The sequence below is a fragment of the Saccostrea cucullata genome, unplaced genomic scaffold (assembly GCF_032062105.1).
Source record: "Saccostrea cucullata isolate Sc308-1 unplaced genomic scaffold, CSIRO_AGI_Scuc_v1 ctg3863, whole genome shotgun sequence".
NCBI lineage: Eukaryota > Metazoa > Mollusca > Bivalvia > Ostreida > Ostreidae > Saccostrea > Saccostrea cuccullata.
The window spans coordinates 314-17,500 of NW_026936836.1; the positions used below are offsets into that span (position 1 = coordinate 314).

General features: G+C 33.5%; 1 protein-coding gene across 1 annotated transcript in view; it reads left to right on the forward strand.

Annotated features, from left to right (window-relative positions):
• Positions 1 to 3,815: 3,815 nt before the first annotated feature.
• The window catches only part of LOC134246690 (probable serine/threonine-protein kinase roco4), a gene marked incomplete at its 3' end in the record, with an annotated part of 67,080 nt that continues 53,708 nt past the window's right edge, over positions 3,816 to 17,187 (forward strand). Inside the window, exon 1 of the mRNA XM_062729052.1 lies at positions 3,816 to 3,990. Within this exon, the coding sequence (XP_062585036.1) occupies positions 3,840 to 3,990 (151 nt within the window). The remainder of the gene's footprint in view (positions 3,991 to 17,187) is intronic.

Consider the following 17,187-nt stretch of genomic DNA (forward strand, 5'->3'; position numbering starts at 1 on the left):
AAAGTAATTGTTTGCTTTCAATTTTTTTCTAGATCGTAGTCTCTTGTACTATATTGTGTCATCAGTTTATGAAACAGAAAGAGTTTATCATGATTCAGACAGAATTGATTTAAACAGCGATGACTGGTATGAGAAACTTACAGACATCCGACAGACGTATAAAATGAAACACAGATCAAGAGAGAGGACGTTCTTGCTATTAAATCAATGACTAAAACATCTAGACTAGTAAAAATGGAGAGACAATTGTATCATGTGATATTGATTCCATTGGTGTCGAGAAAGATGACAGGGTTTACAATTGTCTGACATTCAATAAAAATTATTTAAAATTCGTGAAGGAGACACCGTCAGAGTATTTGCCAATATGCCTTGAGTTAGTGCCAAAGATAGATGAAAAAATATTGGGTAGCTTTGCGATATCTGATATTGTCTTGAAATTAGGATTAAAGTTTCTTCACCTTTTTCCGTACAATAACAAATTTAAGGAAAAATATGACAGAGGTTTAGATATCTGTAAGTATTTATTTTTTCCAGCGCATAACATTCATGTTAAAGGTACATGTATAGTTAATACCTATTTTATCTAATTATTATATTTGAATTTTAAAACATAATTATCTAACTATTCCAAAATATTCAAAAGGATAATACTGTTTTAGTGAATCTTCCTTATGCTGTAAACTGCATGATATGGTTCGATGAACCTCCTTATGATAGTACGTTCAGTGATTTCAAAGAATATGTGGATGAGATCATGAAACGTGAAAACAAATCCTTACAGACATTGAATTTGAACAGTCTCCTGGGCTCATACCTTATTGGACGAGATACAGGCAAGGAGCTAGGTAATGATTTCAGTTGAAAAGGATATGTCTATCATTCTTTGAAAGATGAAGTTTCACAAATGCAATGATGAGAGCAAACAGGAAGTAATTATTGAAATGTGGAACCCCGTATTATATAAACTATTATTGTGTATCAACCACAAACCACGTTATCCCTGTTTTTTAACTTCTCAACCTTTTTTTCCTTGTCAAATGGAAGGAAATCGAATAATGCACCATCACAGTAAATTTATCTTTCCCAATTTTTTATTTTTTAATGATATTAAATTTAAGAGGTAAGCTTCTTCCCTTTGGTGACAATATTTAATTCAAACATATGTATAACAGAGAGAATATTTTTGTAAATACAAGTTTTAAAAATATCACGGGGTTCCACACGTTAATCATGTTAATGCATTACTCACTTTGTTTGCTCTAACCATTGCAGTTGTGAAATATATATTTTCAAAGAGAATGACCTATCAATGCATAAATAAAGGAACACATATTAAAGCTTGCATATATTAGAAACTGAACGATTTGTTTTACAGAGGAAATAAATACGCTGTATCAAGGCATCCCAATACCTGGCTCTGTAAAATCTTTTTTTTTTTTAATTTTGCTGCTTAAAGATTTTAATCCCACATAGAATTTATTCTTAAACTTCAATTTGTGTTTCTTTACATAAGAATTGATATAGTAAGGTACTAAATAATTCCTAAATTGGATTAAAATTAACTAACATATTTGTTCTAAACATCTTTTGATCTTGAATAGATTAGTTTGTTTTATCTTGATAATTTTCACATATTCATTTGCCATAAATACTCATAATAATCTATTCGAAATCATTAAACACCTTTGCAATGGTGTTAAAACGAAAGGGGCATCCAAAATATGATACAGAAGATGAATAATTTTTTATCTTTGGCATTTACTTTATTTGGCAAAGCTGGTTAGATATAAAGAATGAAGTATTTAGATTCATCCACACAGAATTCTACACGTCTTGATTATTTATCAATACCGCCCGTCTTTTTACTCCCTCCCATTAACTATAAAATTACTCTACTTTTATTTTTTTCAATTTTTTTTTACCAAAAAAGATGAAATTGCTTTACTCGGTTTCTCAGAAGTTATAATCCATGATTATATTACGACCCACTGTTACCGAATTGCAGATCATGTTTGTATGTTTATCTTTGAAAATGCACTAGTTTATGAATTTATATGTAACATTATTATAAATGTGTTAGTTCAAATGCACACATATTTTATAAAAATTATTTTTTCTTTCTTTAAGATGTCGCTTTTTTTTAGGAAATTTAATAACATGATCTGACAGAATTTCACGTAAGGCGCAGAATGCTTGTTTACGTCTTGATTTTAGAAACATTTTGATATTCACATAGGATACCTACTTTTACAAGCAATATTTAAAAAAAATAACTTCTTAGATTTTTTAACAAAAAAAAAAAGGATTTGTTGTTCTAAACTATGCATTTAAATCATGTAAGCTATCTAATAAACCTGTATGTTTGCAACACAAGAATTTCTAGACATCGAGTCTCAATTATTATATATCGACAACCACCCTTATATCTTGACATTTTCCGATCTTCTCAACGATATCGAGATTACGAAATTTACCTGCACTTTTAAATCGAAAGAAAGAAATCAAATATTATATAGCAATTTGCTTTCATTATATTTTCTGCTTCTGTGTACTGAATGAAAAAGTGAAATTGAAAAATAATGATCGGAAATCAAATTCAAAGATTAAAAGAAAAGAAACCATATACATGTACATTGACACTTATTAAATGAATGTTGCGGTACCTTTGTGTGAAAATGATCAATGAAAATCATAAAATAGATAAATTACACATAAAAGAGGGACTGATTTTAAGTTTCTGAAAAAAATCAAATTCACATAAAATCATTTATAATGATAAACCATTTTTATTTCAGCATTGGATCACCTCGTACTTTCTCATACAAAGTGGAGCATTCTGGTTTCTATTCTGATGTCAGAGAGTTACAGTTTGTCATTAAGATCACAGTGGGAAGAAAGATTTACAAAACTTCAAAGTGCTTTCCCGTTATTAACCTGCGAGTCAAGAATTGTAGAAAAAGATATCGCTGAATTGACTGATATTTATAAAGTGTTGAAGAAGGAGAACAACTCAGTCAGTTTTATATCAGATGATGTCCGCCATCAGGTGATGAGTTACTTCGTGAAGAATTGTCTGATAACTGATGAGGACTACGAAAATTATATCAAGTTGTCGTCACTGGAGTCGTTATTCGAGTACGTACTACCGTGGTGGTATGTTAATTATGATGAAATGTACACTTGGCTAGATAGATATGTGTTCCTACCGGAGAGTTTAGAGAATTTATATTGCCAAAGACTTGGATTAGATTCCTTACGTCATCAAATGGTGGAGTGGAATGATTCGAGTTTAGATAGAACTGAAACAGTCAAAGAGGTACTTCGAAAAAATTGTGAGTAACACTGTTTCATTGTAATAATAAAAAAATGATCAACATTAGCTTTAAAATTTTTTTAAAAAATCATTAAACATTTAAAAGATAAAATCTTAAATTTATACATTAAAGACAGTTTTCTTTTTACTTTAAGATTAAAAAAAAAATATATGACATGTTTCATACTTATTCATGTCTTATTCTGTTATACTGTAAACCTTTTAACAACAACATCTAAAGATAAAGTTTATTGTTAAGAAAGCTTATGATTTTGTTTCTTTCACAGAAAATCCTCTCGATATTTAGTTACATTTTATAAGGTCCAACCCTCTATTACGTTTTGAGGCACATGCACCCATCTTTTATATCCAACTCCTTGTATACCACTGAATGAAATTCAATGAGTCTTTTTACATTCAAAGTTAACATACCGGAGGAAATATTTGATTGGGGATATGACGCACGATGTAGATACATAAAATGTGCTAAAGGGGAACGAAGACAGTACACAGAGCTCGTGCAATGATTGTTGGATGCGCAGGTGCTGGGAAAACTACCCTTCTAAAACGACTACAGAAGCTAGGATTAGAGGAATTACTGAAGGTGCGCTCCACTGTTGGACTTGAGGTTCATGAGGACATGTTTGAACTGGATGATGACTCTTCTTTAAGAGGTTTGTGTAAAATGTTTTTTTTTTTGCTTTCTTTATTACGTGTGTAAATGGAGTTAACAATGGAATCATCTCCTGAAAAAAAAGTATTTCTGACCAGATTTTTTTTATTTAGGCAATATTGCAAATATATGCTTTACCAAAAAAAAAACAACATTTTTTTGTTTTTGTAAATAATCGTATAAAGTGTGTTCATGGAGACATGAGAAAATGTAACACCGTAAATCTTGAAATTTTAAAGTCAATTTTATTTTGCAAATTCGGTTCAAAATGCAGTTGAATTATTTTTACGCTTCAAAATTTTGCGTTTGAAAACTGCTTTATTTACATTTTCTTATTGGTAATTTATTTTTTAGAAAAATATTTTTGCGAATGCAATAAACTCGCAAGCTAAATATTATCTACTGCAAAAATTTCCAGATCACGATAGTTATCTGAATATATAGATAAAGGATCCAAATGCTCATTTTTTTTTAAATGTAGCATTAGCTGCATATTGTTTTACATCCCTAAACATTAGTTTCACATCTCAAAACGTTAGTTCTATTTAATTTTTATTTCAAAAAGCAGAGATCAGAAAACATTATGCTATAATAAGATGTACGCCGTCTGCTCTAGCTGTCTTATGGCCTGTAAACTACTCTTTATTTTAAGATACCGTATAAGTAGAAATTTTAGCGAGACGCAAATTTAGCGATTGACCTTAAAAATCGGTATTTTAATTTTAGCGAGAAGCAATTTTAGCGAATTTGAAATGCTTACTTTAGAAGCTATAGCAACTTCAACGCAATTAATTTTTTGCGATATTTAATTTTCACAATATCAGCACCCTCGCTAATAATGCCAAAATTAAATCCTCGCTAAAAATTCTACTTATACGGTAATACCCCAACATAATTGGCGCAATGTTAATATTACTACACTGTACGTTTGCCTAATCTCAAATAAGATACACAAATTTGTTCATTTTATAATGTACTGAGCCTTGATACATAGTGACTAGAATTTAAAATCTTTAAAAATCGCTACCTTCTTTGCAGTTTTACATTTAAAATCCAAATAACCGGCTAAAAATTAATACACTTTAAAAATATCCATAACTCGATCTGCTTATCTGTTAAAATCTATTTCAATTGTAGCTAAAAATACAAATATCTGTGAAATTTACTACCTTCCGCCCTATTCTGATTTCAATATGAAATATTTTTTTACATAAGTGCTGAAAAGTACACAATACTGAGATACGTTGTTATGCCCTCGGATCAAAAGATTGGGGGTATATTGTTTTTGTCCAGTCTGTCTGTCTGTTTGTCCCACTACTTTAACCTATAGCCCATAACTATTGAGTGGTTGGAGCTATATGGCTTTCATAATTCATAGGTGTGTTACTTGTGACATGAGCTCTCTTTGGGTACCACCAAATTTGACCTCTTGACCTTGACCTTGGAGTTCGACCTACATTTATTCTATTTGTTTTCAACTTTAACCTTCGCCATAACTTTTGAACAGATCGAGATAGAGACTTCATATTTAAAATGCATACTCCACTAAATAAGCACTTTTAACTGACACCAAGGACAATGACCTTTAACATTATGACTGTGGCCTATATGCTAAAAATAGATTTTCAAACTTTTGGTATAACTTTTGAACCGTAGGAGACAGGGACTTTATACTGGCAGAGATTTTCCACTACACCATGTAGGGCCGAATATGGGCCCCATTCCCAATTGTAAAACCCCTCCCTTTTTCCCAAAAATGAACTCAATTTTTGAAAGAAGAACTCAAGAAGGTAACCTGAACATAATTCACAACGTACAAACATGTTTAGGTTTGGAAATATGAATGAAATGAACAAAATTTTGAAGAATCTAGGGGAAAACTTCATTATATTGATCAATTCTCTGATCAATAGTTCTGAAACACTAGGTAAAAGATCAATTTTTATTCATCTTAAGTATTTATTTCTTGAAAAACATCATGCAATAAAATTTCCCAATAAGTGATAAAATGTCATTAAGGAATTTCCACCCTCACAATTTTATAGGTTCAAATATAAAAACTGCATTTATTTTCATTCAATATACTTTAAACTTTCCATTTTATGCAAAAAAATGTATAGGTCACCATATTATTTAAGATGGGAAACAAAAATAAACAGAAGTTTATGTCAACATAAAAAATTAAACATTTTGTATTAAGAAAAATATGTAGAAACTGGTTAAAATGCATAATTCTGATGCTGAGACAGTGAGTGTTCCTAAATACTTCCTACTTAAAAGATACTTTTGAATTGTAAATATCAGGTAAAATATTTAACAGAAAAGCAAATGCCTGAATGAAGAGACCTTAGAAGGAGTTGTTGCCCTTGTAAACATTTTTCAAATATTGAATAATTGATTAAATATAGAAAATATGCATTTTCTAAATTCTTTTAACTATACAATATTTATCATTACACCTCTTGTAAAGTTTTCTTCCAAGAGATATTTTTCTATAAGGTATGAATTTAAGTTAATTACAGTTTTTGAAAAACCCTATGACATCATAGGAGGGTGGAATTACCTTAAATTCCCAATTCCAAGGGCCTGGGCCCCATTCCCAAAAGTGAGTGGAAAATCCTTGCTTGGTATGCCTATTTCACTAATTAAGTGCTTTCAAATGACACTGAGGTCAATGACCTTGTGACCTTGACTGTAACCTTTATGCTATGAATAGCTTTTTCAAACTTTGTTACCGCCGGGGGCATGTGTGACTCACAAACACATCTTGTTTTTTATATTGTTTGCTGACTACACTAAGATTTGATATTCTTTAAATCAGTATATGATACTTATAAACAACGTTGCAAGAAGGGCTACCAAAACAGAAATTTCATACATATAAATTTCTTTGCAAAATGCTACATATCCTACCGTTTTTCTTCAATTTCATAAAAACCTTTCTCAATATTCAGTAAACGTCACCAATATACAGTCGTATCTCTTTTTAGTATAAGCACATGGTGTTACTCTGCTTACTATTTGTAGAAATTTGAAATGCGCCCAAAAGGCTATTGCTTCTATAACTTTTGTCTAATTGCTGTCAAATTGACGCCAAGAGACTTAAGGTGAAACACAATAGATAGGCTAGATTGTTTTCTCAAATTCAATTTTTCTGAAACTTTGATATTTTGTTCTACGAGACAGAATATCTATTTCTATATGATATGAAAGAAATTCAACCACGCATATTTTGCCCACATAGTCTGAAATATGGCTGATCAGACCCCCGTAAGAAGATTATGAAGTCAGACCTTTGACTTGAGAATGAACCTTATTTTAGAAATATCAATTGATCTTTTTCAAATTTGTGTAATACTTTTTTTTATAAACATAATCTTTTTGTTACTTTAAATCGGTTAGTCAAATTAATACTGGAAAATCTAAGTAAAATATTCAGTAAAAAACATAAAAAGCGTTGGAATATATAATTTATATGTAAATATCTGACGGATTATGCTACGTTCCCACTGTCGTGCGGTCAGTTACGCACGTCACGATAGATCAATCGTAGTTGATCGCGGAGTTTATTGAATTTTATGCCAAGATACGAAGAGATGCGTATAGGTGCGTTTTCATACGTTTCGTTACGCTTTTATGCGCTATGCCCCCGATGGATAAATTTCATGTGATGCGTTCTCTGATGATCTGACTACCGTTCGGATAAGATGAAATACGTTTCAATAGGATTATCAAGATTTAGTCGAAAAAGGACCTCAATCTGTCACGAATATCACGATTCGAGTTCTCGATTAGAAAGGATCTCCTACGTTTTAATACGTACTCATACGGTATAATACGTTCATTGCGCTCTCTTGCGCTAATGTACGATAGAATAACACGTTCATTGCAATGTCTTTCACGATCAGGATCAAGATAGAACACGCTTTGAGCTACGATTGTACCCCGACAGACATATAAAAATCTGGTTATACTGAGTCCATTATATTTTATCTCTTGAAATTAAACAAAACATAAACATACAATCAATAATAATGGCAGAAGTAAAGGTTGATGAAAACTTCATAAACGTGGTGTTTGTAGTGTAACTATGGCCATATGTTATTGCTGTCAAAGTAGGGTAAAAGAGCAGTATAACTATCTCTTATCTTTTCACTGATGTTGCCTCTGATCGAACGGGTTCAAGTTCAAAAGAAGTAGGAACTCCCCTCTTTCTATTTTGTACTTGTTTTATGTGGCATCTTTAAAATATTTTTCAAAACGTAGACATTTTCCAATCGGAAAAAACGCGTTCAATTTTCCGTTATTTTTGCAAGCTTTTATTACTCGTACTATAGCGTGATTGTCCGCAACAAAGCGTTAACACTCGTGTCTAATGGCGTTAACTCTCATATGTCCGTATCAAATCGTCTTTGAGCGGGAAAGAACCGTGTCAGCACGTGAGCAGATGGCCACGCAAAGCGTCACAGATAGTGACAGAACGTGAGATATCGCAACGAATCGCCTTTCAGCGGGATATCTGTCCTTTCCGAGATTGATCCCGATGATCACGATATACAAGCCAGATTAGTTACTTTTTAGTTCACCTGAGCCGAAGGCTCAAGAGTGAGCTTTTCTGATCACAATTTGTCCGGCGTCCGTCTGTCTGTCTGTCTGTCCGTCTGTCTGTCCGTCTGTCTGTAAACTTTTCACATTTTCGACTTCTTCTCAAGAACCGCTGGGCCAATTTCAACCAAACTTGCCACAAAGCATCCTTGGGTGAAGGGGATTCAAGTTTGTTCAAATGAAGGGCCAGGCCCTCATTCAAGGGGAGATAATTGCGAATTAATGAAAATTTGGTTACAAGTTTTAAAAATCTTCTTCTCAAGAGCCACTGTGCCAGGAAAGATCAAACTTATGGGGAAACATCCTCAGGTAGTGTAGATTCAAGTTTGTTCAAATCATGACCCCCGGGGGTAGGGCGGGGCCAAAATGGCCGACCAAAGTTTTACATAGAAATTCTAGGAAAATTCTTTAAAAATCTTCTTCTCAAGAATAGCAAAGCCATAATTGATCATATTCATATGGAAACATCCTCACGTAGTGTAGATTCAAGTTTGTTCAAATCATGACCCCTGGGGGTAGGGCGGGGCCAAAATGGCTGACCAAAGTTTTACATAGAAATATATAGGAAACTTTTCACATTTTAAACTATACTCTAAAACTACTGGGCAAATTCCAATCAAACTTGCCACAAATTATCCTTATGTAAAGGGGATTCAAGTTTGTTCAAATGAAGGGCCACGCCCTCTCTCAAGGGGAGATAATTATGAATTAGTGTAAAATTTATGTTATCTTTTAAAAACTCTTCTTCTCAAGAGCCACTGGTCCAGAAAGGATGAAAGTAATGTGAAAGTTTTATTTACAAAGTCTAGATTCTAGTTTGTTCAAATTATGACCCCCAGGGGTTGGACGGGGCCACAATATAGGGAATCAAAATTTTATGTAGAAATATATAGGCACAACATTCAAAAATCTTGTTCTCAAAAATTACTAGCCAGAAAAGCTGAAACTTATGTGGAAGCATTTTCAGATAGTTCAGATTCAAATAAATTCAAATCATAACACCCAGGAGTTGGGATGGGTCGTAAAAGATTATGGCCTTGAAAAGGGGGGGGGGGGCAATGTGATAAATGGTATTATTCTGGAAAAAAATAAATAAATAAATTTTAGGTAATTAAGATATTGTTTTAAATTTTACTGGGACTTTAAAAGATTCTCATGAAAAAAGAATAAATTATAAAAACAAGCTAAACACTGATATGGATATTTTTCCTTTGTTTGTTTGTAGGTATTTAAATCGGGTTCGATATACGATTAATTTGAAAACGAGGCTTTTTGTTGCGGCCATATTGGAAGAAAGCGGGAGTCTCCAGAAAGTCATTGTGAATATCGTGTCGAGAATTATCGGTTTCATATTAGTTGTATCAAGGTAATGTGATGTATAAATCTATGAAAAAAGAAGTACAACCGTCTTGTAGAAATTATTGAAACAGACAATGTAAATGATAAACTATTTTTTGTGTATTCAATATACGCGGTGTGTGAAAACTAACAACGCCGACTGAGAACTGATTTAAAATCTAACTAGTACTAATTGTAACGGGAACCGTTAGGATGTACCCAAACGCTCCCCAACTCCCTTTTGGTGCCATATTCCCTCTAAGCTTCATTTAATAAGACATCTGTGTATTTTTTACTTTAACAACGTTTTCCCAGAAGGATACCAATTATATTCAAATTTTGGAATTCCATGCGTGTGCATGTGAATGCATGTGCGTAATGACCATATCATTTTGTCTACCTATCTATATATTTTAATATATTATATAAAATATTTAGATCAAAAGTATTAAAATAACTCATTCAATTGTATTTTTATATTCACTCGTTCCAAATGCACACACGTTCACGTGTATGGTGACCATACTTTCTTGTAGGAGTCCCTTATATCTATCTTTGTTCTAAATCCCATCCTGTTTGGTTGAAAACCAAGGGAGTAATAGCCATTTAAAGTTAAAGCCGATCAGATTGCAGCACACATGAATATGCGTGATTTCATTAATTTTGTTCTATATCATATTGTAGGATATCCTAATGCATGACTATGTGTTAAATTTCAAAGCATTTCGTCAAAAAACAAAGGAGATATAGCCATTTAAAGTTTCAGCCAATCAGATTGCAGCACACGTGCATGCGCGTGATTTCTTGAAATTTTTTGTAAATCATATTGCAGAATATACTAATGTATGACTATGTTTTAGATTTCAAAGCATTCGTCAAGAAACAAAGGAGATATAGCCTTTTAAAGTTTCATCCAATCAGATTGCAGCACACGTGCATGCGCGTGATTTCTTGAAATGTTTTGCAAATCATATTGCAGGATATCCTAATGCATGACTATGCTTTAAATTTCAAAGCATTTCGTCAAAAAACAAAGGAGATATAGCCATTTAAATTTCCAGCCAATCAGATTGCAGCACACCTGCATGCGCGTGATTTCTTGAAATTTTTTGTATATCATATTGCAGGATATCCTAATGCATGACTATGCTTTAGATTTCAAAGCATTTCGTCAAAAAACAAAGGAGATATAGCCATTTAAAGTTTCAGCCAATCAGATTGCAGCTCACGTGCATGCGCGTGATTTTATGAATTTTTTTCTATATTATATTGTAGGATATCTTAATTCATGACAATGTTTAAAATTTCAAAGCATTTCGTCGAAAAACAAAAGAGAAATTGAGATTTTTGTTTCAGCCAATCAGAGCAAGGCGCACGTGCATGCGCGTGAGTTCCTGCTAATTTGACAGTGTCATATTATTAACAACTATTAATATATCCTTATGTAATGAGTTTCAAAGCATTTCATCAAAAAATGTAAAAGTTATAGCTATATTAAGTTTATCAGTCAATTCACTCATTTCACGCGCACGCACGTGCGGGCGTATGCGCGCAAAATGACCTTCGTTCCGCACACCTACACTACACACCTATTAACCCTAAAAAGGTTTTAGCTCAGTTGGGTGAACAGTTTCTGAGAACACTCGCGGACAAAAAAGTACCGGAGAACAAATAAAAAAAAAACTAGAAAGTCTGCTATTGCAAGCAATAGCATATGTCGCCCCGTACTGGACAAGACTTTCATTTTTATCATCACTAAAACCAAAGTCCACTAGCTAAGTTTGAACAACCATCCAGTTGTATCAGTCCTTTCCATTGGAAACGGAAGACCTTAATTGGGTACATCCCACTAATTATTTTTAGAATCGGTAGGAGAAGAAAGTAGTGCAGGAAAATTACAAGTTCCTAAATTTGCAGACATGCATAAAAGAATGTACTGAACTGAGCCTCATACTTGTTAATTGGCAGTATCTTTCCTTTCATAAAAACTTGGGAAATGTAATTTATGAAGAAGATCAGCAGAATTATTTTGTGCATTGTAACGCCAGTGAGAACTCTGAAATTTCCCTCTTTCACTTTCATTTTAGAGGTTCTGCCGAAAAACGAATCTGACATGCCACCATCAATTCGAGCATTTCTGCATTGCAGAGAGCTGATGTTTGTTATGAAATGATAAATCATGTGTAAACTTTCTCAGTTTAGCGGAATCATGAACATTTTCGGCGAGATGAATGTTTTGTATACAGTGGTGATCAAGGCTTTGCGAACCTGCAGGAGCGGATCAAAGGATTTATGAATGAATAAAAACTATGGAAATGACGTACCCATTTTTTAATTTATACTTACACTATCTAATGAAATGAATAATATACAATTAATAAATATACAAGAAAACGCGAAATGATAATAAATGCAGCTGACAATCGTTATTTTTTTTTTATATAGATAAAATAAAATATTTATAAATTCAAGAGACAAAACAGAAGGAGAATGAATGATGACAAAATATCACATGACGGAAACTGAGTTTTATGAATGAAGATTTTAAAACGCTACTTGTAAGTTGTATATGTTATATCTGTGTATTCTACCTGGCTGTGTGCTTCAAAAAGGGGGGGGGGGGGGGGTCGTCTACATAGTACATAGCCATAACGTTTGAACGGTAAGTGCTAGGGCTTTTATATTTCAAATATGTAATCCTTGTGAGAAGAACTTTTATTGGATACGACGAACTTTGACCCTTTGACCTAGACCTTGGAGAACACATGTGTACATCTGAATCTTTTTTTCTGTTTCGTTTCTATGGCAACTGTGAGCGACTCATTACAATTTTTTTAAAAGTAGAAATCACTTTGACACATTGCAAGGAATAAACACTGAAAGTTTCAAAACGATTGCCTGCGTAGTTATTGAGAAAATCGAAATTAAAGAATTTTAACTTTCACCTGGTTTCCATGGCAATAATCGATTATTTGAAAATTTTAAATGCGAGTTGCAAAACTACAGATACTAATCATTAAAATAAGACAAGTTTCATGACGAACGTTTAAGGGACCAGAGAGAACACTCTCGGACAAAATTTGTCGCTTTTTACAGGTTTCCATGGCAACGGTAGACATATTGGAACTGAACGACCTCACTGCACAACTACAACCAGTGATCGTCCTTTGAGGAAAGTTTCAGGAAGATTGTCCCAGCCATCTCCGAGAAACAGCCTGGATAAAAAAAACATGCGTACAATATCAATATGTCGTCCCCGACTTCGTTGGGGCAACATAATAACTCCTGAATTTTTCTCATCAAAAACTCCTGAATTTTCCCCATCAATTCGAGCATTTCTGCATTGCAGAGAGCTGATGTTTGTTATGAAATGATAAATCATGTGTAAACTTTCTCAGTTTAGCGGAATCACGTGAACATTTTCGGCGAGATGAATGTTTTGTATACAGTGGTGATCAAGGCTTTGCGAACCTGCAGGAGCAGATCAAAGGATTTATGAATGAATAAAAACTATGGAAATGACATACCCGTTTATTGATTCCTTTACATGTTAATGAAATGAATAATATACAATTAATAAATATACAAGAAAACGCGAAATGATAATAAATGCAGCTGACAATCGTTATTGTTTTTTATATAGATGAAATAAAATATTTATAAATTCAAGAGACAAAACAGAAGGAGAATGAATGATGACAAAATATCACATGACGGAAACTGAGTTTTATGAATGAAGATTTTAAAACGCTACTTGTAAGTTGTATATGTTATATATGTGTATTCTACCTGGCTGTGTGCTTCAAAAAGGGGGGGGTCATTATCGAAAATAACACATAACGTTTGAACGGTAAGTGCTAGGGCTTTTATATTTCAAATATGTAATCCTTGTGAAAAGAACTTTTATTGGATACGACGAACTTTGACCCTTTGACCTAGACCTTGGAGAACACATGTGTACATCTGAATCTTTTTTTCTGTTTCGTTTCTATGGCAACTGTGAGCGACTCATTACAATTTTTTTAAAAGTAGAAATCACTTTGACACATTGCAAGGAATAAACACTGAAAGTTTCAAAACGATTGCCTGCGTAGTTATTGAGAAAATCGAAATTAAAGAATTTTAACTTTCACCTGGTTTCCATGGCAATAATCGATTATTTGAAAATTTTAAATGCGAGTTGCAAAACTACAGATACTAATCATTAAAATAAGAAAAGTTTCATGACGAACGTTTAAGGGACCAGGAGACACTCTCGGACAAAATTTGTCGCTTTTTACAGGTTTCCATGGCAACGGTAGACATATTGGAACTGAACGACCTCACTGCACAACTACAACCAGTGATCGTCCTTTGAGGAAAGTTTCAGGAAGATTGTCCCAGCCATCTCCGAGAAACAGCCTGGATAAAAAAAACATGCGTACAATATCAATATGTCGTCCCCGACTTCGTTCGGGGCGACATAACTAGTGCTAATTGTAACGGGAACCGTTACAGATGTTCCCCAAACGCTCCCAACTCCCTTCTCGTGCCATATTCCTTGTAAGTTTCATTAAAGAAGGCAAAATCTATGCATTTAAGACGTAAACAACGTTTTCCCAAAAGTATACCAAGTATTTCAAATAGGGTTGGATACCGTTAAGGATGAAACGGTATGATACCATGCTATTTTGAAACGATACGGTATTTTTAACGGTTTAGGTACTATACCTTGATGAATGAGAATCCGGGTTTATTTTAATGACAAATGTGCTTTCAATTATCACCGCTTATAACCAAACTTAATGTTATAATCTAAAATGTGTTAAATATATTCTATTTCTATAATTCAACCTTTTATTAAATGATGAACAAAACAAATTAATCTGAATCTCAATAAAATAAAAAAAATATCTCAAACACTGTTGTTAAATTATCTACTAAATGACAGCTGATCGCTTCATCCGGTCAGACTATTTTGCTTGGTATCACTAAACGACGAAACATGAGAAATGGAGAGATAACATCACAAATTCGCAACGATTTCCCTTTTAATTGACAATTTTTATCGGTTTCTATTAATAAACTGAAACAGGATTAATGTAAATATTTTTTTAATTCGTGTTGGTTTTTCTCGAATATCGGTTGTAGAAGGAAGTATCTTCCTTAGTACTGATTTTGTGAATTAGCCTACCCTTTCAATGCACAGAGAATCAAGTTTAGCGAGTATGGAATCTTTTTCAAAAAATAATTTTATTAAATCTATAACAATGTTTTAAAGATAATGAAATACCGTTATCAGTACCGGTATTAAATGAAACGGTATTTTACCGGTATTTTTGAAGTAACTATTCGGTACGGTACTAGTACCAATGTCGGTGTCCAACCCTAATTTCAAATTTAAGCAATGCAGCCGTGCGCATGTGATTGCATGAGCATAATGACGATATCATCTTGTCTTCACTTTTTTCTCATGCACGAGCATGATGACCATCCCTTCTTGTAGGAGTCCATTATGTTTGTCTATGTTCTTAATCCCATCCTGTTTGGTTGAAAAACAAGGGAGTTATAGCCATTTAAAGTTTAAGCCAATCAGATTGCAGCGCACGTGCATGCGCGTGTTTTCATGACAATTATTATATATCTTATTGTAGGACATCTTAAAGTATGCCTATGTTTTAAATTTCAGAGCATTTTGTAAAAAAACAGATAAGATATTGAGATTTTTGTTTCAGCCAATCAGAGCAAAGTGCACGTGTACGCACGTGCATGCATGTGAATGCTGACCATACCATCTTGTAGGAGTCCTTTATGTCTATCTATGTTCTAAATCCCATGCTGTTTGGTAGAAAACCAAGGGAGTTATAGTCATTTAAAGTTTCAACCAATCAGATTGCAGCGCACGTGCATGCGCGTGATTTCATGAAAAATTTTATATATCATATTGTAGTACATCCTAATACATGTCTATGTTAAAAATTTCAAAGCATTTCATCATAAAACAAAAAAGATATTAAGATTTCTGTTTCAGCCAATCAGAGCAAAGCGCACGTGCATGCGCGTGAGTTCATGCAAATTTGACCATGTCATCTTATCTACACAACTCATATATCTTTATATAATGAGTTTCAAAACATTTTATCAAAAAATGTAAAAGTTACAACCATATTAAATATATCAGTCAGTTTACTCATTGCACGCGCCCGCACGTGCATGCGAATGCGCGCAAAATGACCTTCGTTGGGCACATCTACACAACATGCCTACTAACCCTAAAAAGGTTTTAACTTAGTTTGGTGAACAGTTTCTGAGAACACTTCCGGACAAAAAAGTACCGGAGAAGAAATAAGAAGAAAAAAGAATAATAATAATAACTAGTGCTAATTGTAACGGGAACCGTTACAGATGTTCCCCAAACGCTCCCCAACTCCCTTTTGGTGCCATATTCCCTATAAGCTTCATTAAAGAAGAAAACTCTAAGCATTTGAGACTTTAACAACGTTTACCCAAAAGTGTACCAATTTCATTCAAATTTTAGCATTGCTCGCGTGTGCATGTTAATGCACGTGCGTAATGACCATATTATATTATCTACACAACCTATATGTTTTGATATGCTAAATATTAAAGTATTTAATCCAAAAGTAAAAAAAAACCGCTCATTCAAGTGTATCTTTTATTTTACCCATTTCACGTGCACGCACGTGCATACATAAGCATGGTGACCATACCATCTTGTAGAAGTCCATTACATCTATCTATGTTCTAAATCTCATCCAGTTTGGTTGAAAACCAAGGGAGTTATAGCTGTTTAAAGTTTCAGCCAATCAAATTGCAGCGCAAGTAAACGCACATGTATGCATGTGCATAGTGACCATAGCTTCTTGTAGAAGTCCATTATATATATATATATATATCTCTGCTCCAAATCCCATCCTGTTTGGTTGAAAACCAAGGGAGTTATAGCTGTTTAAAGTTTCAGCCAATCAGATTGCAGCGCACGTACACGCAGGTGTATGCATGTGCATTGTGACCATACCTTCTTGTAGAAGTCCATTATATATATCTATGTTCCAAATCCCATCCTGTTTGGTTGAAAACCAAGGGAGTTATAGCTATTTAAAGTTTCAGCCAATCAGGTTGCAGCGCACGTACTTGCACCTGTATGCATGTGCATGGTGACCAAACCTTCTTGTAGAAGACCATTATATATATCTATGTTCCAAATCCCATCCTGTTTGGTTGAAAACCAAGGGAGTTATAGCTATTTAAAGTT